Source organism: Eutrema salsugineum, unplaced genomic scaffold (assembly GCF_000478725.1).
Source record: "Eutrema salsugineum unplaced genomic scaffold, Eutsalg1_0 scaffold_8, whole genome shotgun sequence".
Classification (NCBI taxonomy): Eukaryota; Viridiplantae; Streptophyta; class Magnoliopsida; order Brassicales; family Brassicaceae; genus Eutrema; species Eutrema salsugineum.
Window position 1 is genome coordinate 4,603,694 of NW_006256414.1, and position 25,019 is coordinate 4,628,712.

General features: G+C 32.4%; 4 protein-coding genes across 4 annotated transcripts; all 4 read left to right on the forward strand.

Annotated features, from left to right (window-relative positions):
* Positions 1–14,676: 14,676 nt before the first annotated feature.
* On the forward strand, positions 14,677–16,006 carry LOC18009896. The gene is made up of 3 exons (XM_006392133.2): positions 14,677–15,148; positions 15,252–15,385; positions 15,585–16,006. Exons 1-3 carry the CDS (start codon positions 14,860–14,862, stop codon positions 15,687–15,689), a joined length of 528 nt encoding a protein of 175 aa, XP_006392195.1. The 5' UTR covers positions 14,677–14,859; the 3' UTR covers positions 15,690–16,006.
* A 1,226-nt stretch (positions 16,007–17,232) lies between these two features.
* Positions 17,233–18,262, forward strand: LOC112089280. Its single transcript, XM_024160352.1, has one exon. The coding sequence runs from the start codon at positions 17,261–17,263 to the stop codon at positions 17,759–17,761; it is 501 nt and encodes a 166-aa protein (XP_024016120.1). The 5' UTR covers positions 17,233–17,260; the 3' UTR covers positions 17,762–18,262.
* Positions 17,898–18,721, forward strand: LOC112087887. Its single transcript, XM_024158032.1, has 2 exons — positions 17,898–17,958; positions 18,063–18,721. The coding sequence occupies exons 1-2, from the start codon at positions 17,898–17,900 to the stop codon at positions 18,719–18,721; spliced, it is 720 nt and encodes a 239-aa protein (XP_024013800.1).
* A 956-nt stretch (positions 18,722–19,677) lies between these two features.
* On the forward strand, positions 19,678–22,941 carry LOC112087890. The gene is made up of 2 exons (XM_024158035.1): positions 19,678–20,074; positions 20,125–22,941. Exons 1-2 carry the CDS (start codon positions 19,678–19,680, stop codon positions 22,848–22,850), a joined length of 3,123 nt encoding a protein of 1,040 aa, XP_024013803.1. The 3' UTR covers positions 22,851–22,941.
* Positions 22,942–25,019: the final 2,078 nt, after the last annotated feature.

Genomic DNA, 25,019 nt, shown 5'->3' on the forward strand with positions numbered 1-25,019 from the left:
AAACTAAATAGTTTTGTTTGGTTTATTTATTTTTTAGGGTTTTACAAAAAAATTTTAAAAAATCAAATGTAACGTGGTTTTGGTATAGTTTTGATTCAAATTTGAGTTTGGTTCAGTTCAGATATGGAGTCGGTTACAGAAAATCATAACAAAAAATAAAATAATTAATTAATTTGTAAATAAAATTGTAGATATTAGTATTTTTTCCCAAATAAAATTATTATGTTGAGTTTACCTTAGTACGTTCATTCGGGTTATCTTATAATTTGGTTTAAATTCAGAAATTTCGATACCAGAATTTAGTCCATCAAATCATCATTCGGTTTGAAGTATAAATTACGACTATATGTAGATTATTGAAATATATATTTTATTGTAGTATACTAAAGTATAAATTATATAAGTACATATATGTAGATTATAGATGTATATATTATGAGTTTTAGAATTTTGAATTAAAGATTATGGATATATATAATTTATTGAAGTATGCATTTGTATTGAGTGAATTAAAACAATGTCTTTGATTACTGCAGTTACATCTCTCTATATATATAGATCCTCCATATTCGTGGTTTTCAATCAATAAATTTAAAATATAAATTTCATATTTTCAATGTCGTTTTTAACAGTTTAATCATTTGCAGGATAAAGTGGTATTCGTTCTTCTATAGTGATGCCTCCAAAGAAGAAATATAGACCGAGAACACCAAAACCAAAACCGATTCCTACTTTTAATAGACGTGACATCAACACTATTAGTAGTAACTCTTTCTCATTGAATAAAGATATCTTAATATCAAGTTTTTAAAACATTAATTATTCGGTTATGCAGGTTTACTGCCAGCAATATGCACCAGAAGATACCATGTTTAACCAAACTGGAGATGATATTACCTTGAAAAGAAAACGTTCTCAAATGGCCAGGAAAACAAGGATCAAAATTTTGCGATCAAAAAGAGCACGTCATAATCATCAAAACGCAGGTTAGTCTTCATCTACCTCGAAATATAATTTTGTATAAATTTCCCCTCTGTGTCTGACATATTATATTGAAATATTTAAGCAGATCTCTTACCCAAACCAGACGGAATAGATGATTTCGTCTGTGTTGTTGCAACTGATGATGAGTCTGAAAATGAAGACACTCATCACAAAGAAAGATTATCTAAATCACAAGATACAGCTGATAAATTTGCAACTAATCAACATTTTTTACGAACCGACTGTTCTGATTTTGCTGATATTGGATTGGCTACCAATGGTAACTTTTTTTACAATGTCCAATCTATACTATTTCAAAACCATATATTCGAATAAACGAGTTACTAATATATTTCATAATCAATCTACATAGGTTATTATGATGAAGGTGATCAAGCTTATATGTGTAGTCATTGCAATGCATACATGTGGTTTGGAGAAAGAATAAATAAAAGGCGCATTAAAGGAACCCCTATTTTCACCATGTGTTGTCATAAGGGAAAAGTAACTCTACCTCTTCTTAAAAAACCACCAAATACAATACTCTCTTTACTTTACAACAAAGGTGATACTCGAACACATTTTCGTGAGAACATTCGGACATACAATATGATGTTTTCCTTTACATCTCTTGGTGGAAAAGTGAATAATAATATCAACAAAGGTCCTGGGCCATACGTGTTTTAGCTGTGTGGTGAAAATTATCATAGAATAGGTGATATGATACCAGCTACTGGTAAACAACCAGCTTTCTTGCAGCTTTATATACATGACACAGTCAATGAAACGAAAATCGTATGGCTCATTTTAGGTATTTTTCATTTAACGTCTACAATCCAAATTTTAAAGTTCTAAATTCTATCTACTAAATGTCTAAATCATTTACCTATTATGCAGTAATGATGGGACGCCCAATGGTCTAAGAGAGGAAATAGTCGAGGCATTGAAAAAAATGTTGGACACTCATACTACTCATGTCAAAGCATTTAGAACAGCTCGTGATAGGCTTTCAATGAGACCTGACTTGAATGGTATGCGCCTGGTACTCAGAAGCGGTAGAGCGACCGATGGTAGAACTCATAATCTTCCAACCGCAAATGACGTCGCCGCACTAATACCTGGTGACTTTAGTGGTGATAGAGATAAGCGTGATATTATAATAGAGAGTGATAAAGGTGAATTTCAACGGATCAGTGAGTTGCATCCCACTTATCTACCATTGCAATACCCATTGTTGTTTCCATATGGTGAAGACGGATTCAGGTTAGGTATTGATATTGGTTTTATTAACATGGAGGGTAAAAAACAAAAGCGTGTTACTATGCGTGAGTTCATCGCTTTCCGAATCCACGAGCGTTTGGGAGAATCTCCTATTATTATGATGTCCGGAAGACTTTTTCAGCAATTTTTAGTGGACACGTATACAATGATCGAATCTAACAGGTTGTGATATATTAGGCTGAACCAGAATAAGCTTCGTTCAGATCATTATGATAAGATTGTCTTAACTGCTGAAAAAGGTGAATCTAATCTTGCGGAGCAAGGTAGGAGAATTTTCATTCCATCTTCATTCACTGGTGGTCCCAGGTATATGATGCAACACTACTTGGATGCAATGGCTGTATGCAAGTACTATGGATATCCAGATTTCTTTATTAAGATAACGTGTAATCCTAAGTGGCCAAAGATTACAAGATATTTGCAAAAACATAATTTAAACATAGAAGATAGGCCAGATCTCTGTTGCAGAGTATTCAAATTGAAGCTGGACAATCTTATGGATTATTTATCCGAAGATGAAGTATGGAGTTGTTTATCCTAAATTTAAAGATGCATGTTATGCTTTAGGATTGCTTGATGATGATAAAGAGTATATTGAGGCTATTAAGGAAGCAAGTTTATGGGCATCTGGCAAGTTCTTGCGCCGATTATTTGCTATTATTCTGGCTTCTAATTCTGTCACTGCCCCTCAAGAGCTTTGGAATTCAACATGGGAATATCTTACCGAAGATATCTTATACAAGATGAAAAAAAACAAAAGAATCAAAGTACATTTCCTAAACATTTTTTTAATATATTTCTATAAATAATTACTCATATTCAAATAGATAAATAAACTTTTCTTACCTTGCAGATTTGATTATGTCTGATATGCAGTTGAAGAATCACGCATTGTTTAAGATAGAGAAATACATGCGTCGAAATGGTAGCACTTTAAAGAATTTTGACACAATGCCTAGACCAGATGATGTTTCATTCGAAAAAGACAAGAATCCTCTGATTCTCGAAGAAAAAAATTATGATCGTGAAAAGTTACGTGCAGCACATAGAGAAATGTTGAAAACCATCACCGATGAACAAAATAGTATATATGATCAAATTATTGGAGCAGTGAACAACAATAATGGTGGTATGTTTTTCGTATATGGTTTTGGTGGAACGGGTAAGACTTTTTTATGGAGTATTCTTGGTGCTGCTCTTAGATCTGAAGGCATGATAGTTCTTAACGTTGCATCTAGCGGGATAGCATCATTGCTGTTACAAGGAGGCCGAACTGCACATTCACGATTTGGCATCCTGATTGCTGTTAATTCAACAACAATGTGCTCAATAAATATCAATTCACCTCAGGCTGATCTGATAAGAGAAGCAAAGCTTATCATATGGGATGAGGCTCCTATGATGAGTAAATATTGTTTTGAAACTCTGGATAGAAGTATGCGTGATATACTAAAAAATGATGACATTTTTGGTGGGAAAGTCATTGTATTCGGAGGAGATTTCAGGCAAATATTGCCCGTTATTGTAGGAGGTAATAGCACCCAAACTCTTATGGCTACCATAAATTCTTCTATTTTATGGGACAGTTGTAGTTTAGAACTAACCAAGAATATGAGGCTTCAAAATGGTGCTGGAGGTGATCGCGATAATGAGCTATAGGCATTTTCAAAGTGGATTTTAGATGTAGGAGACGGCAAAATTATTTCGACTGACAACGATGAAGCTGAGATTGAAATTCCCTGACAAGATTTCCTTTTAGAATGAGGCGTAGACAATTTCCGGTAGCTATCGCCTATGCAATGACTATCAATAAAAGTCATGGACAGACTTTGCAAAAGGTTGGCCTGTACTTTACCAAAACCAGTATTTTCTCATGGACAACTTTATGTGGCTATATCACGTGTTACTTCAAGAGCTGGTTTGAAGATTCTGATAACGGATACAATGGGTCAGCCACAAACCAAGACTTTAAACGTTGTATACAAAACCGTCTTTCATAATGTAAGGAAACAATAATTTTTTTAAAAAGGTTTAGAGTTATACTATTTAAATAGTTTATTTGATTATTTATTAAATGACATTTTAGTTTACTTATCATTTTCTTATTAATTATTGTTCTCATCGTCGAAAATCAAACATAAAACAAATAGAATACAAAACAATTAATTGTGTTTGCAGAAATAATGAATCTTTTAAAAAATACAATTATTCAACTAAACAATTTTATGACTATGAATGCTCTTCCAAAATAAAAAGTTTCTATAATACATTAGCATTTTGATATCATAAAAAAAAAGTACTCAGCTTCATGGACTTTGCAAACTCGCGCGATGTACGGGTCTCCACCTAGTTCATAAAATAAAAGAAAGAGGTTTTGAAACAAAAATTTATAGATACTCTCTCTCCTTTTTTAAAAACCTTTATAATATTTAATTATTATTTTTTATATATGCAATTTGAAAAAGCTTCTTCTAAAAATCTCCCATTGAAGATTGTCTCAAGCTATATAAATCAGAGAGAAGCAGTATGCGTGTATACTTCAGTGTTTAATAATTTTCTCAATATGTACATAAATCCGTGGAAGTATAATTTTTCAGTCTAAAATTTATCTCTATATCCACTTTTTCAAATATATGTTTTTACAACAAAACAAAATAAAATAAAACCTTAATCGGACCCAAAAAACAAAAAAAAAAAACAAATTAGCGATTTGTTTTCAGTGAAACTATGATCTCGGGGACATCGTCTTACCTCCTCCCTTTGTAGTCGATATCATTTATATTTATTTAGTAAAAGCTGACAATAAGAGTACTGATATATCATTATACAGAATGCAAAGTAATGGTATTATAATTATTAAAGCTAACTACAATCAACGACACATGTAAAACTTTCTACAGAGTATCTCTCGTCAGAAGATTACATGTACTTCTGTTTCTTTGATTTGTCCGTTAAACGAATTAAGAAAGTCATCTAAAAAGATGTTAAAATGCTGAAGAAAAAAAAACAGAATTTTAAAAAGTGGGTAAGATCAGTCGTGCAGAAGTGCACGTCGTTAAACATCATTTGCCTTTTTTCTTCATCAATTATATACTTCCAGTACATCTAAAATTATATTATAAGTTATTTATTCGTAAATTTTTAAAATATATATTATTATTGGAGATAGATAAAAGTAAAATATTTGTAATATCTGATCCGTTATCAGATATAAATGGACAACCATCAGCATACGAAGTAAAGAATACTAAACATAAACACTAAATTTTAAAATCAGAACGAATAATGGATATCACAAAAAAAAGGACGAATTCGTGGTCGGATATAAACGGATGTAAGAGTTTTGTTACGGGAGCTTTTACATTTGTTTTGTTTTGAGCAAAAAAATTATATTCTTCAACTGTATTTATGTCATTTAACATGCACTCCATATCGCCTCAAACTGTTTTTTTTTTTTAATCGATGTAAAACACATCGAAACTGAATTTTCATTTTATAAGATGACTTATTAGTTTGACTTTCCTCTTCGTGCATCATCAAACTTACCTCTTAGTTTGAATGTTCATTATTTGTGTATATATACTATGATGATATTAACATATTTGTGTATATATAAATTCTTTAAAATATTCCGTGTATTCTTAATTTGAGTAATTTATTACTATATAACCATTGCATTGTATATGTTTATTTAGTTTGGCGATTGATTAACGTTACCGAAAACTTGTAACAAAACTTTTTGTACTTTTAAGAAAATTATTGTGCAATAATTATCTAATATGATTGGAATTCACTAAATATTTACATAAAACCATTTCGAAAAAGTTAACATTTATTTGCTCTGTAGGATCTTGAATAGTAGTAGGTGATTGCTGATGTAATATTCTGGTACCGATTCTTTTTGTCGGGAAATGATTTGACATTTCACACGATTTGTTTGTTATGATACAAAAAGTACGTAACAATATATAGGGAGAGAAAGAAATTATAATTGGATGAATATTCATTGGTTGGTATTGTCTTCTTTAACTCTTGTTTTTAATGGGTATTAGACTATTAAATAGTCTTCGTACAGAACAATAAACTCAAATAACTATGCATAAACAATGCCAGGGATCTATCATTTATGCAACTTCTACTAGATGTACTATTTTTATCTCCACCGATCATATCGTTTCTAGTTACTATTACCATTACCAATTGGAATATAATCGTGAAATACTACTAAATTTTTTAATTTTCATGGCTATAGGTTCAAATAGCTACGGACACACACACAAAAAAAAAAAAAATTGTAGCTTAATTAATCTGTGTGTTTCCATATCTATATAAGGACGGATCGACCAGATGAGATTATGATTTGCGACTTATTTCTTGTTTTTACTTGTTATATGTTTTGTGTTTGCTATTTAATATTACATATAGAGAAAAGGAAATGAACAAGGATGTTTTGGTTCATAGTTATATGGTTAGGTAGATGAAGCCAAAAGACAGTGTATAAAGGATGTAATATTAAAGCTTTGTTTAAAACCAAAAAATATCTAGTTTTGAACGTTTAGTGGCAATGCAACAAATCGGCATTCTAAACCAACTTTAGACACTCCTAAACACCAAATTGTCCACTTAATTAATAAGTGGGTCCACTTATCTATACGAAGATTACTAACATCATAGACTAACTTTACCTTTATTTTTGTCAAAAGAATAACTTTCTTTCTGATCTTTTATGAAACAAAGGCGATATATATTATACTCACTCTATTTTTTATTGATAGATTTTCTAGCTTTTTCATTTTTAAAGCTAGGTTTTGAAGATTTCAATGCATTTTTACGAATAAATGATATCAAATTTTAAATTTCAAAAGTATTTATTGGAAATAATTGAATGCTTGAATTACTATCGGTTTAGAGTCAAGAAAAATTGTTTAGCGTAAAATGTTTTTATACATTTATAATTGAACATTATTCTTTTTTAATGTGTGAAAACTCTAAAAAAAACTATCAATAAGAAACAGAATAGTATATAATTTGTTGGATACAATTTGAGTTCATTTTACTCTCACTTAACTAAAAAGAGGTATTGGAATCTATATATAACAAAGAAACAGATTAAAGTCGATTTAATTTTATCAAGAAACGTCTACTTCAATTATAGTACACTAACTAGTCATTAATTAGAAATCTGATAGCGGTATTATAATCAAACGAAATCTAAAATGATTTAATGCACGTATTTGGTCTTTCCATGACTAATTTTTTTGTTCAAGGGTGCTTTTGGATATATCATTCACAACTAAAATTTTGTAATTGTGTTTAAATGCAGTTTTTGCTGTTATGACATCTTAATAACAACCGTAAATTTAATGGTGAAAGCAGTTATTACGAAATACGAATCAATTTGTATGCATACTAGACTGTTCTTTTTCTATTTTTTTCTTCTTTTTTTTAGTACATTTTTATAGATCTAGATCAGTTTTTAATATTTTTATTTACCTTACTTGCTATTCGATTCTGTGATCTTTTGGATTATTCTGTATCTTTTCAGTCGAATTTAGTGACTATTTTTTTTTTAAATAGATAACAATTTGATAGATTTTTTTTTTATCTTTTTGTAAGATATCCGCTGTGATTAAATTACAGTTATACAATTAATAGAACAAATATAGTAGAATTTGACATTTCTCTAAGAATATCATTTGAAGTGATAGATAGTGGAAAAGAATTCCACTAATTCTGCTGAAAAAAATAACTCAATTTGTCGACAAAAGTTTAAAAATGTATTCCTCTATTATTTTCAAGAAATTGAGCGGAACAAAATTAATTTTCTATCATCCCTATCCCACTTATCTCTACATCATTTATTTATTTATCTCTATTCTTACTATTTTCTCTAATGACAAACATTTGCACCCTTGGCTATATTCATTCTTGAGGTTTTGGAATGAAACAAAACAATGGGATTATCGGATTCATCTCAAGACTTGTTGTATACATGTTTTTTTGGTGATATTTATGGTGATATAAATCTCTAGGAGAAAGTGATGATTCTCCTCACAACAAACCACACTTGTTCATCTATCTGAGTTCATTGGAACGTTGATGCTGTATATATATTCTGCCATCACCATGTTTGAGTTGAGAAGCCAATAACAGAAAGACAAAATAGATTGATCTAAAATGGATGATGTCATTGTTTCAACCTTATATGTCAGAGAATTTTCTTCAAATATAGTTGGAGCATTTTCTTCAAACATAGTTGGAGCACTTTCTTCAAAAATACAAATTGGGTAAAATAAAATGAAAGAATTACTTGTTCCACGATTTCGTAATAACTTAAGCATAAAGCAAATTACACATTAACCAAACAATATCATTGGGGCATGCATGCATAGATGAAAACACCTTCGATGCGGAAAACAAAGAAAGATGATTATGCCTTACCTGAACTTTACATGTCGAATGATTATTCTTATTCTTCTCGGCTTTGTATTCAACCCCCAAAAATGTTATTTATGTAGAAACAAAAATAAATATTGAGAAACGGTTTATGTAGACACATTTTAATATTGTAATAAACTACTTAAAGTTTTATCTTATCAGAGAAATAGTGATTGATAGTGGTTAAATCAAATTCGTGATGAGGATATTCCGGGTCGAATTCAACTATTACCCTAGCTTAGTCTCTTGCATCTACCTTTCTCAGAGATAATATCATATCTATTTGAAGCCACTTTCACTTTGGTTCTCTTAATATATATACACAATAATACAAATCGTTGTCCAAAACAATAACACAAAAAATAGAGCTAGTTCATGTCCTGTTAGGATCCAAATGTTAGTTCCAATTGATCTTATTATATAAATTTTGATACCTCAACTTAGTAATTTAGTCTATTATATTCTGGCATATATATATATATATATATATATATATATTTTTTTTTCAAATTAGATAAAAATAATAATTTTGATGTCAATCCAGAAAATAACATAAAATAAATAAAAATACGATTAAGAATAATTATTATTCAAATAGATTGGAGAATCAATTTGTCAACTTTTAAATTGAAAAAAAAAACAGATTTGTGTGTAGCTAAATAATATAAACATAATTAAAGTAAGGATAGGAAAAATAAATTATTTGAAAAGATGTGATAAAATTTAATTGGAAACAAAACAGAAAAACCAAAAAACAATAACAGAATCAAATAGAATAATCATTACTTTGTTAATATTTTCTATCAGATAATGATTTTGTGTAAACCCTCTCAAATTTATTTTATTTACTTTTAAGGATGATCTAACTTTTGTTATCTACTTTTCATATTTAGTTATTTTTATAAGGATTATAAAATATTGAATTATAAACTAGCGTATATATATGACTTAACCTAGTTAAATATAAAAGTTACGAAAAGAGTAATCAATTATAATTAAGTTTTTAGTGGTTAAACAAGTCGTTATTAATTAGTGAATTTATTATTTGGTTATGGATTGGGATGTGCAGTTATATCGATGTAGTGAACAAACTTGAAAATGAAGATACAATTGTCAAATACATTAAATAAGTTGAGAAATCAAAAACCTCACAAACACATTCACATGGCACACACTCGCACTCTGACCGTTGTATCAGATCATGTGTTCACACATGTCAACAAATTAAAGTCTTAAACTAAAAATATAAGCTAAATCCTCGGAATTTCAAATTACTTAATTTGTTGAATAATTCTTATAGTATTACCTAATCATTTTTCAAGATATTTCACCAACAACAACAAGTCCAAGATGCTCTGGAAAATAGCTGGTTTTGTTTGTGTTTAACGAAAGTAAAAAAAAAGATTATTATAATTTATGATGTTGGGTGGATGAAGAACCAAAAGACATAATTTGCGAACCAAAATCTTTATTTTCTGCGTGTTGGTCGCCGTACAAACGTCAACGTGATTAGGTCTCCGTATATATGCAAATCTGAATTTTAACTTAAGTTAATAATTAATTAATTTACAATAAGTTTGTACAAAATCAATGGATGATGGATATATAATATATTAGGTAGGGTCGTAACTCGTAAGGATGCATCCACGAAAGAGAACTCGTTTTAATTTTTTACTAGATTCTAACCCCGTGCATCCGCACGAGAATAACTTTTATTGTTTAATGAATTTTGTAATATAATTTGTATTTTTGTGTTTTTGAGTTTAGATATAATTATTTTTATAAATATATTTTTTCATAAGTGAAAATATTGATTTTTGTGTTTATATATATTTTTATAGTATTAAAATTAATTATGATTATAAAAATATAATTTTAACCCGTCCGCTAATATTAATTGAAAATGAACTATTATAAAAACATAATTCTAACTTTTCCGTTCATATTACCGTATAATATAAATATTTGTTAAAAGTTTGAGATGTATTAACAGTATTATTTAGCATTATAGTTTTCTAAAATTTAATCAACGAAGGGAGTGTACAACTGATTTTTCAAACCACATTATAGTGTATGCAATAATTTTTAATTTTTTATGTTTTGATTTTGTATGAAAAATATATTTTCGATATGCATGTATAATTCAAAATTAGTGATTTTAGTTACCAAAATATTTTTAACCCGGTTTTTTATATATATTTTTAGTTCTATGAATTTTAAAAAATATATTTTTAATATTTAAATTATACATTTGAATTTTACCTATTATTTTATTATTAATTTGTAAATAAATCATAATCGTAAATATATTATATCAGCAACATAAATATCATATCATTTACATCATTATAAATATTTTATATTTCAAATATGACCATTATTTTTCATATGTGAATTTTTTCAAAAATTCTAGATATTTTTGATAAAAATGTTTAATAGTATAGAAATTATTTTAAATTAGAATCTTTAAATCAAATCTAAATTAATATCTGATTTATTATTTTTAATCAAATCAAATCAAATCCAAATTGCCTATATTTAAGGAACTCTAAAAATATTTAAATTGATAACTAATTTTCAAAATTAAATATAATTATTTATTTTTAAACACTTAAAAAAATTAAGAGTGTTTGGAAGCAAGTACTATATGTGGTTCTGTTTTAATAATAGATTTTTTTTTGCAATTTTAAATATGATTTGAAAGGACACTGATCATGAGTCAGGTTATTGTGGCCAGTAACAGTTTCCCGTTTTAATTTATCTAAAAATATGATTATTAATCTTCACCATGAGGATGTTTCCTTAGGATATCCGAATCTTCGGTCCTACTTATTACAGGAAATGATGACGTCATGTGAGTAATTGCATAGTCTTGATCTTGAGTTTAGAAAGGACATGGTTTCGAAAAATGTAGCAAAAGTGGTCCATATTGATTGTATATTGTTGGCAATAATCTAGGTTGTATGGAAGTGGATACGGATATATAAAAGCGAAACATTTCAAAAAATAAAAGCGTTTTTTCTTAAAATGGATTATATATAAGTATGAAAACGTTTTTAGATGTATATACGATAATAATAAAAACATTTTTGAAACGAGAAACAGATCATGGACGAAATTTTTATGCAACCTTTGCAATACTTGTGATTCGTAAAAACAATATTCGAATTTCATAAAAGAAAAATCTCGGATGTCATATATATAAATGAAGAAAAGTGTTGTGCCATATATAATTTTCGTCGTTCCCATTGTAATTAATTTAAATTAAATGAAGCCACGAGTTTGCTCACTACATCGATATAGCTCACACAGCGATTTTCCTTGCAGCAGTTGCTAATACACTATCTGACTAGCTGAGGATACTTGGCTCCGTACCTTTTGTTTAGATGAAGATTCCATTGTCACGACTCACGACTCACAACTCACGAGCAACGAAGGTGCATTGTGAAAATGTTAGTGCAAACCAAACGATTGTATCCCAGTGGTTTGGGAATTCCAGTGGTATGGGTATGTGTCCTACCACTCTAGGATTAAATTCGCTTGGCTACCTCTCCACGATTAAATCAGCAAATTGCTGATGTGTATCTCGGCTGTTGGGCCGTTCGTGATTAGTTTTGGGCTTAAAATCCTTTTGGATACACTAATTTAACAAAAAAAAATATGTTAGTGTCATTTATCTTTCGTCTAATTATAACATCAACAGATTAAACACGTGAAAATTAATATCCATATTAATCCAGAAAACATTGTAATTGGTCGAGTTCGTGTTCTCCATTTTTTTTTGGCTCAGTAGTTTTTTACCAGATAGTTTCACCGTTCGTTATTTCACCGCCTTTGGAAGGAAATTGTTCGAGTATATATCTTCGGAATAATGTACAGTATATCTTAATTAAATATACCATAAATACATTACAGAACATTCTATTGTATCCTATATACAGTGTTGTCTTTTATGAATGATATCTTGTATGGAGTGTACCACCTAAATTTCGAAAATCTACCATAACAATTCAATAGAAAAACTATAGCAGGGTAATAAAATAGATGTTACTGAACGTATAGTCGAGAAAAAGAAGAGAAAAGAAACGAAAAAAGCTTTATAGATTTCTCAACATTCTTCCACTAGCTCTTAGTTCTCACGCTAAATAGTCTATATGGCTCAAATCTATAATCTGGTATCTAATCATTTCTTCAAATCTCACTTTTGGTCGTCTCATAATTGAACCCTAATTCCTAGCATATACCTTCTATACGTAGGCATCATTAAAGTAGTGTGATAAATATATTTTCCCCCTGAAAAAGATAACGATTTTCTTAAAAAGTAAAGAAGATAACGATGTAGTAAACTTTAAATTTAGACTTCGAATTAATAAGTGATGCTTAGTGGAAAAGTTGGACCTTCCAAAAATTCAAATAATTGCTTTAATTCCCAGATGGAGCTTAATTAGTATGTATATAGTTTTTGACAGAATGTTTGTATCCTCTCATCGATAAATCAACCAAACCCGAATCGAAATTGTCTAAATTCATTATTGAATACATTTTGCAATGTTTTAGTTAAACTAGCCGATATATGTGATCATATTATTTTCATATGTATTTATCTTAATTTCAGAAATTTAGATTTATATAAAAAATCTATTTTGTACCTTTATGTTTATAAATATATTATTAGTACCCCATAGCATTTTGTTACAATTTTTGTTTGGGGGAATAATCCATAGCATTTTGTTACTTCAAGTGTCCTATTATACTTTGTCAATCAAAATAAGAACGGGCTGACCCATTCTTTACACTGAACTGATCAGAGACATTAACCGGACTTCAAAAGAACCAAACCGGTACTGACCGAATGGAACATACAAAAGTAAATAAAAACAAAAATAAAATGTCAAGAGAAAGCATTTAAGTCTGTGAAAGTGAGAAAAAGGAGATAAGAAGTTGCAGTCTCTCTTGTCCACCCAATCCACATTTTTCTTAATTTATTTTAGTTCTTGAGATATCTCTAATATATGTCTCCATTTTCTCTATAGAATATTAATATTTTGTATTTTTACTCGTCATGACTCATGAGTGGTACCAAAATTGATTTTTTGGATCTATTAGTTAGGTTATCTTCAACTATAGACGATTTTTCTCGTTTTCTTCTGGAATCTATATACCATAACTTTTTGTCCATGGTCCAAGTTCAACGTGCATTAAATGTAATAATCGGCCAAATTTGAATATGCAAAATAATACTTAAGCTTCTGTGGTTTTAAGGACTAATTTGAGTTTGACAAACCTTCAAATTCTCCCTACTCGAGTTCTTAACACAAACCCTCTTTAATATTATAAGGAAGTGGTTCAATTCGTTTCTTATTTCTTTTCTTAAAAACAATCTTGCATGAATGTTTTGAAAATGTAATTGATTTTTGTTTAATTACACACAAAATATAACTTTTAGGATGAACGTTGGAAGGTTATATATGGTGAAGTAGTATAATCCAAGTCCTAAAAAAAGAGTCAAAACATTAACATTTGCTACTGCTATCAATATATTTTTTGGCTTATTGCAGCACTCTTAAGTGAATCACATCATTTAAAAAGAGTAAGAAAATTAAATGCACGAAATTAATAAGAAAATATCATGTTAAAACAGTGAAAAAAAAAACAAAACTGTCAAAATCATCGGTCCCTGATCGCCGGTGCCGGCACCCACCCGTTCTAATCAACTATTTAATTTCCGACCATCCTATATATTACTCTATTTCGATTAAAGTTTAAACTCCAAAAATAACGAAAAAAAAAGTAAACGTCAGAGATGGCCCCGGCAACCACAGTCAATCTGCAAACAATATGGTTACAAATCTTTTATTAGTATTATTATTCTTATCATTAACTCCGAAATGACAGTCCAATAAAATAATCACAACATCATAAAGTAATAAATAGTGATTTTAATGATATTATTTTTGGGTTTCAGATGTATTATAAGCAAAGCTGTGTGTGGTGGACCTAACCCTTCACGCTGTCCCGAAAAAGACTCATTTTCTCTCTTCCTCTTTTTCATTCTCTACTCTGTTTTTTTCTTTTGTTCTCTCTCAATCATAGCATTTCTTTTTGGAAATACAGAGCAAAGAAAGGAAAAAAAAATTGTTTTTTTGGGAGGAAGAGATGGGAAATTGTCAGGCGGTTGATGCGGCGGCGTTAGTTCTACAACATCCCGACGGCAAAATCGATAGATATTACGGTCCTGTCTCCGTCGCCGAAATCATGCGTATGCATCCTGGTCACTACGTTTCACTTATTATTCCTTTGCCGGAGACGAATATTCCGGCGAATACGACGACGGAGACGGATGATAAGAGTCAGAGAAGGGTCGTGAGGTTCACGCGCGTGAAACTTCTTCGACCAACGGAGAATCTCGTTCTTGGTCATGCTTACCGTCTTATCACTTCACAAGGTTGGTTTCTTGAATTTTCAGAACTCTTTTTAGCTTCTTAGTTTTATTTTTATATGTCAGAATAATGGGTTTCTGATTAAATTAATGCTTGATTTTGATGTAGAGGTTATGAAGGTATTAAGAGCGAAGAAGTATGCAAAGACAAAGAAGCATCAGAGTGAAACGACTAAAGAGAAGAAGAAGCCATCGCTGGAGAAGAAAGTTGCTGAAGAATCTGACAAGAATCAGAATCATATGGTAAGGAATCATTACTCGAATTTAAGATATGGGTTTAGCTAAAGGATTAAGCTTTAATCGAATTTTAATAGTAGTTAACTATTTATTTAGATATGGGTTTGGCCAAAATATCAACCTTTTTCACTCTATTTCTTGACTCAAATCCAGAAAATTAGTGTTCTTTACTTTCTGTTAATAGCTTTCTTTTTTAATTATATAGGAAACGAAAGAAGAGAAACAACGTTCAGTGTTAACGAATTCAGCTTCGTCGAAATCAAAAACATGGAGGCCATCATTGCAGAGCATCTCTGAAGCTACGAGTTGATTTTTTTTTTTTTTTACTTGAGGGGCAAGAAACAGAGTCTCTGTGTGAGATCATCAGAAGAAGAAAAGAGATATAAACATTTCTCTCTGAATAAACTCTTTTTCTTCTCTTGTGTTCTTCTCTGGTTATTACGTAGGAGATGAAATTTTATAGATTAAGATGTAAAAAACCTAAGCAGAGATTAAGAACTGAGTCCCTTTTTTTGTCTCGTCAATGTATATAAGTTCTTCAGGTGAAGAAGTCGATCGGAAAAAGATTGTAAAAGCAGATGTTTTTGTTGGTGTTTAGAAGGAATAGAGCTTTGTGTTACAATTAAATGAGTCCAAAAACATTTGATTTAAATGGTCGTAAGTATCGCATTAAGTTGGAATGATCATTGGTAGGTAACACATCCTTTCAAGCATTTATGAGAAACCTATTTAAGAAAATTAAATAACCAAATTGAGTTTGGATTACTGAGGTATGGTCATATGCCTCAAACGGAATTAAATTGGGTTTTCTATTTATTCTACTTAACTATGTGAATAAAAAAATTCAAAAAACCAATTAGTTTTGGAATTTGCATCAAACCAAACCAGATCAAAGCAAACCAAACCAAATATGAAACAATCTTTCTATAAACAGACCAATTCTTAGATTTCATCGAAATAAATCACCGAAAGAAACCCAACCGATTCCAGCCAATATTTTTTGGACTAGTTATTTTATCGCGAATTGTCTAAACTGAACAAATCTAAAGGATTGATAGGTCACGCCGTACAACTTTATATTAAAAAAAAAATCCCATAAGAATCGGATTTTGGATAGTATAAATATGACCTTCAAATTTGGATTATCAGGAATTTTTAGACCGAAGTCTCTCAGATCTGAAACTACAGCATATAATATTAATTTCGTCCTAAGAGTCATTCAAACCAGTGATCTTTAAGCTTTGTCTTAATATTAATGCTTCTACATTATCAGATATAGATTATTAGCATAATGCAAATAGATTATTTCTCGTAATTTAACGTGTTAAAGATAAAATAGCCCACCACGAATATGGTGCAAATAAAACCGTTTGTCTTGAATTTTTTAAAACTGATATGCCAGATAAAATTATGTGCTATAGAATTATCTTTTTAACTATTTTCATAATCTATAATAGATAAATGATATTTCAACAAAATAGCGATTCATAAGTATCATTTCAGAAAATAAATTATTATAATAAAAAAAGTTGATAGTTTCGTTGTTTTCCTCTTTTGGGCTTAGTCCTCTCTTCTTCTATCAGAGTATTCGTTTTTTAAAAGAAGATAGAGCATTAGTTTGGATAACTTCTTATCTCTTTTGTTTTTTACCCAGATTAAGATATTTACTATCTTATCTGCTTAAAATTACCCGAATTCCCATGTTTTTCTTCAGTGTTCGTCAAAGTTAGTCAAAGTTCTTGTTTATCAAAAATTCTCAAAGTAAATAAGAGTTCATTTTTCTCTTTGGCTCAGTGCTTCAAGTTTGTGTTATACCCAAGTTCCACCGAAGGTTTTGTGTGTTTGATCAAGTATCAAGTTTTTTCCAGAAAGTTACCAACGATGTCAGCTGCTATGGACAAAGCGTTGATGGCTATGTCATTAGAGGAGGTTGAAGAGCCCTTTGATATGCCAGACCTTCCAGAATACTGCTCAAGTGGAGAAAATGGATTAAGTTTGGTTGGAAGATTGTTGAATCCTGATTGTCAAAAGATGGCTAACTTAATCCTCGATATGCCACGGAAATGGCAAAAATATGACAAGGTAACAGGGGTGGCTCTTACGAAGGAGAAATTTCAGTTCTTTTTCAAAGAAGAACATGACCTAATTGAGATTCTTGAGAAAGGTGTTCATACCTATAACGATTGGGCCTTAGCTATGGAAAGATGGGTTGCTAAACCCCCTGAAGATTATCTCCAGTTCATCCCACTTTGGGTTCAGATCCGTCATATTCCGATGAATCATCGTACTGTTCGTGCCATTACGGCTCTTGGAGAATTCGTCGGTCGTGTTGTTGAAGTTGTTTTTGATCCTGCTAAGGCTCAAAGTCAGGATTTTGTGTGAGTCAAAGTCTCTTTCAATGTGTCTAGACCGCTGAGAACTTTTAAGGAGGTTAATTTGCCTGATGGAGGAAAGGAAACTGTTCTTTACTCTTATGAACGCCTTCAGAAAAGATGCTACACTTGTCAAAGATTAACCCATGAACAAAGTGTTTGTCCTCTTCTCATCAAAAGGAGACAACTTGATGCTGCAAATAGAAGGTCCAATGTTCTCTCGGATAAATCAAAATCTGCTGTTTTTAAGGAGAATGACCCACTCTTTGGAGTTATATCAGAAGGTCAAGTTGGGATTCACCCTATTACAGGTAAACCAAAGATTGCAGCAGAAGTTCTTGAAGGTATGAGACAATACTTAATGGTTGTGAATCCAGATGAAAGGAAGATTAGGGAAGAGAGAATCAAATCATCTTTGAAAGAGGTTGAAAAAGATCCAATAGCTAAAAAAACTGTTCTGCGTTTAGAACCGCCACCGTTAGTCTCATATGATATCAACAAAGGAAAGGGGATTGTTTATGACTATGAAATGGCCGAGACAAACTCTAGAAAGGATGTTACCGCTTCTTCAGACCAGAAATTGTTGTCCTCTGCCATAAAAGCTGGAACAGCTATGAATTGGGAGTCGCAGCTTCAATCTATTCATAGCGATAATGTGGTTTGCTCTGGTATGGTTGATCCTCTATTTTTCCAGAATTGTTCAACGGAATATGGCTCTGGTTTCTCTGAAGCTAGTCCACCCGGGACAAAACTGAAAAGACAGTATGTGAGGAAGAGACCTTATGTTAGCAGAAGAAAGATAAAAGGAGCGGAGGTTCAAAGTGATTTGAGTAAAGCAAAGAAAAATCATGGTTTGGAGAAAGGGATCGTGGATAAAAGGAAGACAGAATCTGTAAGAAAAAATTCTCCCAAAGGTGCTAAGACCAACAACAAAGAGATGGTCCCAAATGAGGGACCGTCCAACGCTTAATGAGCTTTCTGTCTTGGAACTGTCAAGGTTTGGGGCGTACACAAAATTTGACAGTTCCGCGGCTCATGGAAATGCGGAAGATGCATTTCCCTGAGATTCTATTTTTGATGGAAACGATGAATGCGAGGGATGTTCTTGTAGATATTCAAGAGTGGCTAGGTTATGATCGTGTTTATACTGTTGATCCAGAAGGAAGAAGTGGTGGGTTAGCCTTATTTTGGAAAAAGAGTGTGGATATTGAAATCAAGTTTGTTGATAAGCATCTGATGGATCTTAGTGTACAGTATGGAGCTATTACTTTTTTCATGTCTTGTGTTTATGGAGATCCGACTGCAAGTCTACGTCCGTTGGTGTGGGAAAGATTGCAGAGGATTGGTGTAAATAGAAAAGAATGCTGGTGCATGATTGGGGATTTTAATGAAATCCAAAACAATGATGAAAAACTGGGTGGTCCAAGAAGATGCGACTCTTCTTTTCTTCCGTTCATAAACATGCTTAATGGTTGCGGTATGTCTGAGCTCCCAAATACAGGCAATGGATTCACTTGGGGTGGAACAAGGAATACTACATGGGTTCAATGTAAGCTGGATTGAGGATTTGGGAATAAAGAATGGTTTAGAATTTTTCCAGCTTCTAATCAAGCTTTTTTAGAAAAAAGAGGTTCTGATCACAGACCAGTTTTAGTGAAATTGATCTCTTCCCAAGACTCTTATAGAGGTTGTTTCCGATTTGATAAAAGGTTTCTTCACCAACCTTTGGTCAAAGAAACAATGATACAAGCATGGAATTCTTCTACAAGGAATCAAGCAAATAGTGTGGCAGATAGGATGAGATCTTGTCGTCAAGCCTTAAGTAAATGGAAAAGGCAAAATAATATGAATGCCAATGATAAAATACAGCGACTGCAGAAAGATCTGGATTTAGAGTATTCAGCCGTTTTTCCTTGTTTTCAGAGAATGACATCTTTGAAAAGTGATCTTGTTAAAGCCTATCTTGATGAAGAAAGTTTTTGGCAACAAAAATGCAGAGATAAATGGCTTAGTAATGGTGATAGAAACACCAAATTTTTCCATGCCTCGGTGAAAGCCTCTAGGTCCAGAAATGGATTGGAAATTTTGATGGATGGTAATGGAATTTTACAAAGAGCTGAAGCTTCTAAAGGAGATGTGGCTGTAAAGTATTTCTCTGATCTTTTTAAATCATCTCATCCTAAAGACTTTCATGATACTTTCAAGGATTTCAAGCCTAGAGTTTCGGATAGCATTAATAATTTACTCATCCAAGACGTTTCAAAAGAAGATGTCAAGAATGCAACCTTTTCTATTAAATCGGATAGTGCACCTGGTGCAGATGGTATGACCGGTTTTTTTTTCAACATTATTGGGATGTGATTGGGGATCAAGTATCTTTAGAGATTATGGATTTCTTCAGAAAAGGTTTTTTTCCAAGAGAATGGAATTTCACTCAAATTTGCTTGATTCCGAAAAAGGTTGGGTCTCCACTTATGACTGATCTGAGGCCTATCAGTCTTTGCTCTGTGATGTACAAGATTATTTCCAAAATCATAGCATCAAGACTGAAACCCCATCTTCCTCTGATTGTTTCTCCAAATCAATCAGCATTTGTCTCTGAAAGATTGATCTCAGACAATATTATGATTGCCCATGAAGCTGTTCATGCTTTAAGAACTCATCCCAAGATCTCAAAAGAGTTTATGGCTATGAAGACTGACATGTCTAAAGCTTATGACAGAGTTGAATGGAGGTTTTTGGCTGATCTTCTCAAGGCTCTTGGTTTTCATCGTAAATGGATAGATTGGGTTATGTTCTGTGTCAAATCAGTTTCATACTCGGTTCTTATTAACGGTCAAACGCATGGTTTAATCATTCCAGAAAGAGGGTTAAGACAAGGTGATCCCTTATCCCCCTTCTTGTTTGTTCTATGCACTGAAGGTTTGACTCATCTCCTTAATAAAGCTGAAAGAGAAGGTCTAATAAATGGTATTCAATTCTCGGATTCGGGTCCTGCGGTTCATCATTTGTTATTCGCAGATGATAGCTTATTCATGTGCAAGATAGAAGAAAGCCAATGTGCAACAATCCAAAGTATTTTGAAGGAGTACGGCGAAGCCACTGGTCAAGTAATAAATCGTGATAAGTCTTCCTTGACTTTTGGTGATCATGTTGAAGAAAGTCTGAAGACGATGGTAAAAGAAAAATTTGGTATTCACAATGAAGGTGGAGCAGGCAAATATTTAGGCTTACCGGAATGCTTCAGTGGATCAAAAAGAGAGATGTTGGCTTATATTCAAGATAATTTCAAGAATAGAATGTCCAACTGGTACTCAAGATTGTTATCACAAGGAGGAAAAGAAGTTTTGATTAAGTTTGTGGCTATGTCAATGCCGGTGTATGCAATGACTTGTTTTAAACTTCCTAAATATACTTGTGAGAAGCTAACTTTTGCAATGGCTGATTTTTGGTGGGGAACAGAGCAGAATAAAAGGAGTATTCACTGGATTAGCTGGGAAAAAATGTGTATTCCCAAAGATCAAGGAGGCTTAGGTTTTCGTAAAATTGAAGATTTTAACCAAGCGTTGTTGGCAAAGCAAGCTTGGAGACTCCTTCAGGATCCAGAATGTCTTTTCTCTCAGGTTATGAGAAGTAGATACTATGATAATGATAACATTCTAGATGCTGAAATAGGAACTCGGCCTTCCTTTGGGTGGAGAAGCATACTTTTTGGAAGAGATCTCCTTGAGAGAGGTTTAAGACTTATGGTTGGTAACGGTGCTTCTATAAGAGTATGGACTGATTTATGGATTGAGGATGGAGATTACAGAGCTCCTCTTAGAAAAAACAGTCTAGTAGATTTGGAATTAAAAGTGGAAGATCTTATTGATCATAGAAGGAAATGGTGGGATAGAGACAAGCTGGAGGAACACTTTTTACAACGAGACATTGATTTGATCATCAAAATCAAACCGATTTTATCATCTCCTGATTTTTGGTGTTGGAAAGCTGAAAGGAGTGGAGAATATTCGGTGAAATCTGGATTTTGCTTGGCTAGTAAAGTTAACGCTTCGGTTGTTAGAGAAGAGATGTTAAGACAACCCTCCTTTGATGAAATTAAAAAACAAATTTGGTCCTCTCTCTGCCCAGCCAAAATCAAAACATTCATGTGGAAAGTGATTAGCGGGGCCATTCCGGTCGTTGATAATTTCATTTCAAGAGGTATGAAGATGGACACTCGGTGCCAAATTTGCGGTCTTGAAGGTGAATCTGCAAATCATGTTTTATTCTCATGTACAAGAGCAAGACAGGTATGGGCTTCTTCTCAATTTCCTACTCCAAAAGATGGTTTCCATGAAAATTCAGTTTTTCAGAATATCTTTTATTTGCTGATGAGCTGGAAAAACAAAGATATTCCCTTAGAAATTCGAAGATTATACCCTTGGATTCTTTGGTTGCTTTGGAAAAACCGAAACTCTTTCCTCTTTGAAGCTAAGAATTGTTCAGCCATTGATACTATGGATAAGATTAGAGATGATACCAATCAATGGTTTCTAGCTCAAGAAATAGAAAGAGTGGATCAGGAGCTTGATCGTAATGGTGCCACGTTAAGAGCAAAGAAGTGGCTGCATCCTCCTATTTCATGTAGAAAGTGTAATATTGGGCATTCATGGGATAAATCTAACTCAATAGGAGGTGCTGCTTGGATCTTAAGGAATGATAAAGGAGTGGTTTTATTACATAGTAGATGCTCCTTCAGTCCTATTCGTTCGCTTAATGATGCTAAGTTAGCAAGCTGGATCTGGGCAGTGGAAAGTATGTCAAGTTTGCATCAGTCTAATATAATTTTTGCGTCGGAAGCCTCAGAGTTGATAGGAGCTTTATCGAGACCTAATGCCTGGCCTTCCTTCAAGTTTCAGGCTCTTGAAATCTCCAAAGTTTTAAGCAAGATCTCGGATTGGAAAGCTGTTTATGAGAGTCCGAGTACTAACAAAGGTGCTTCTCTTATTGCTAAAAGTGTTACGAATGAAGATCGTCGACAATCATATGTAGCTTTGGGCTACCCTTTTTGGATGCAGAATACATTTATAGAAGAAGGTGACACTGTTGTGTTGTAAATCCTTTTGGTCTGTTTCTGCTTTGATGTTTAGCTGTGATATTTTTTTTGTTTGTAAAAACTGGTTTGTTTGTTTATAATAAAAAAGCAATTTAGACGGAAAAAAAGTATCATTTCAGTATTCAAACAAACCTTAGATGGATTTTTGCCTCAATTCCATTTTTCTCGTTCTTACCTTTACCTTGCGATTTCACAATAAGATTCTAGAAGGCAATTTCACAACAAAATTCTACAAGGAAGATACTAGATAATAAATATCAATTTTTTACTGAAGTAGTGATTACAGTAGTTATTTATATATTATGTATCTTCATATATATATACAATCTTCTAGGGTGACCAAACAATACGACCTACGAATATCTAAAAACACCGAACCAATTTTCTTATTTTTACTCTTAGATTAAGAGTTTAAGACCAACCAATACTCGAATTAATAAAACTAAATACCATCCTACAACTTCTCACTCTTACAACTTCTCTCTATTTTATAATAGTAATAAAAATTGAAGAATCAAGTGACGTCTTGCAAATAAAAAGATTATGACTCCGGCTGTAGATAGGAATGGTTGTTCAAGAATAAGTGGATCCTTAGATTCTCTTTCTAGTTCTAGAACTACGAAATCGGTTGGTATGGAACATTTTTTGATTTCGACATGAATATCAATTAAGATACCTACAGGTTGTCTAACGGAACGATCAGCTAATACTAAGGAAATTTTAGTGGGCTGGAAAGTGTGATGTCCTAAACGTTTTGCTACTGAAAGAGGCATCATGTTTATGCTAGATCATAAATCACAGAAAGCACGCTCAAAAACGACATCATTGATGGTGCATGAAAGTACGAAGCTTTCAGGATCGTTTTTCTTTTCAGGAATTCGGCTTTGCAGGATAGAACTACATTCATGGGTTATCATCATAACGCCTTCTTCAAGAGTTAAAGAATTTGTTAGAATATCCTTCATGTATTTTTTTAAAGCAGGAATCATGGCATAAGCTTCTACGAAAGGTAATCTCATATTAATTGATCGATTAGCTTTTTCAGCTTAGCTTTTTCTTTCTCTTTCTTAGGGGCTCTTAAGGCTCTAGGATATGGAGGTTTAGGTTTGTAGACACGAGTTGGTGGAGGTGAAATTGGGTCTTCTCCAAGGATTTCCCGGGATGAATCTTCTCTTACTTCTTCTCCATCTTTCTCTCCTACCACTTCTTTTTCAATGTCTTCTACCGTGATTCTTTCTCTTTCTTTCTCCTTTTCCTTACCCTTTTCCTCAACTTCTGGATCTTTAGGAAATTCAGGCTCCTTGTAAGCTAATCCACTCCTAAGTGTGATAGCTTTCACATGATCGGAGGGATCTGCTTCACTTGAGTTTTCGAAAGAATTTTCACTTGGCTTCTCTTCAGAATTTTCTATGTTTTTAGAATTGGTTTTGATCATCAGGCTAAGGAGGGTGGAAAATTTTTCATTGAAATCCTCTTGCATCGTTTTTAGTTCAGATCTAAGATCACTAATCTCTTGAGACCTAGATTTTTCAATCTCTAGAATTCTTTTGTTTAGGTTTTTAGCTTCAGAAGAGGGAAAACTAGGATATGGAACAAGATTAGATTGAATAGCCAAGATTGATTCGGAAAGTGATTTCCAGGCAAGCTCGGAAGACAATTTCCCGCGGTCAGAAAGCTCACGACCGCAGTGAAACATGTCTTGGCCGCGGTCAGCATCATCACGACCATGGTGAAAGCTTGGTTTGCCACGGTCCGGATGAATGGACCCGCGATGATCAGAAATGAATGGAAAATCTTGAATTTGATAGATTTCTGCAGTGTTCATCATCTCTTGATCATAAGAATCCATTGGGTTATCCCAACCATCAAAGTTACACGTATTGTGTGCCTTGTTTGGTTGTTGCAATCCAAGATGACTCATTATGTGATGGAGACACTTCATAACTTCCGAGATCTCTTCTTTCTTCTCAGGAAGTGCAGAATTACCAAAGGTTACTTGATTTCGGATGCTGTTTGCGAAATTGTTAATGAAAACGTGAGCATCTTCTACAGATCTAGTTGAGAAGTCTCCATTACTTACTGTGTCGAAAGAATGTCGTAACTCTGGAGTTATACCGCGATAGAAGATACCCAGCAGGTATTCCTCGGTATATCCGTGGTGGGGATAATC

What these genes read in the sequence shown, in the direction of transcription:
- LOC18009896 (XM_006392133.2), top strand. Translation starts at nt 14,860, where the DNA reads ATGGGAAATTGTCAGGCGGTTGATGCGGCGGCGTTAGTTCTACAACAT. An exon ending in CCGTCTTATCACTTCACAAG is followed by an intron (nt 15,149 to 15,251) that starts GTTGGTTTCTTG and finishes ATTTTGATGTAG; the next exon opens with AGGTTATGAAGGTATTAAGA. An exon ending in ACAAGAATCAGAATCATATG is followed by an intron (nt 15,386 to 15,584) that starts GTAAGGAATCAT and finishes TTAATTATATAG; the next exon opens with GAAACGAAAGAAGAGAAACA.
- LOC112089280 (XM_024160352.1), top strand. Translation starts at nt 17,261, where the DNA reads ATGTCAGCTGCTATGGACAAAGCGTTGATGGCTATGTCATTAGAGGAG.
- LOC112087887 (XM_024158032.1), top strand. Translation starts at nt 17,898, where the DNA reads ATGAACAAAGTGTTTGTCCTCTTCTCATCAAAAGGAGACAACTTGATG. An exon ending in CTTGATGCTGCAAATAGAAG is followed by an intron (nt 17,959 to 18,062) that starts GTCCAATGTTCT and finishes ACCCTATTACAG; the next exon opens with GTAAACCAAAGATTGCAGCA.
- LOC112087890 (XM_024158035.1), top strand. Translation starts at nt 19,678, where the DNA reads ATGACATCTTTGAAAAGTGATCTTGTTAAAGCCTATCTTGATGAAGAA. An exon ending in TAGTGCACCTGGTGCAGATG is followed by an intron (nt 20,075 to 20,124) that starts GTATGACCGGTT and finishes TTGGGGATCAAG; the next exon opens with TATCTTTAGAGATTATGGAT.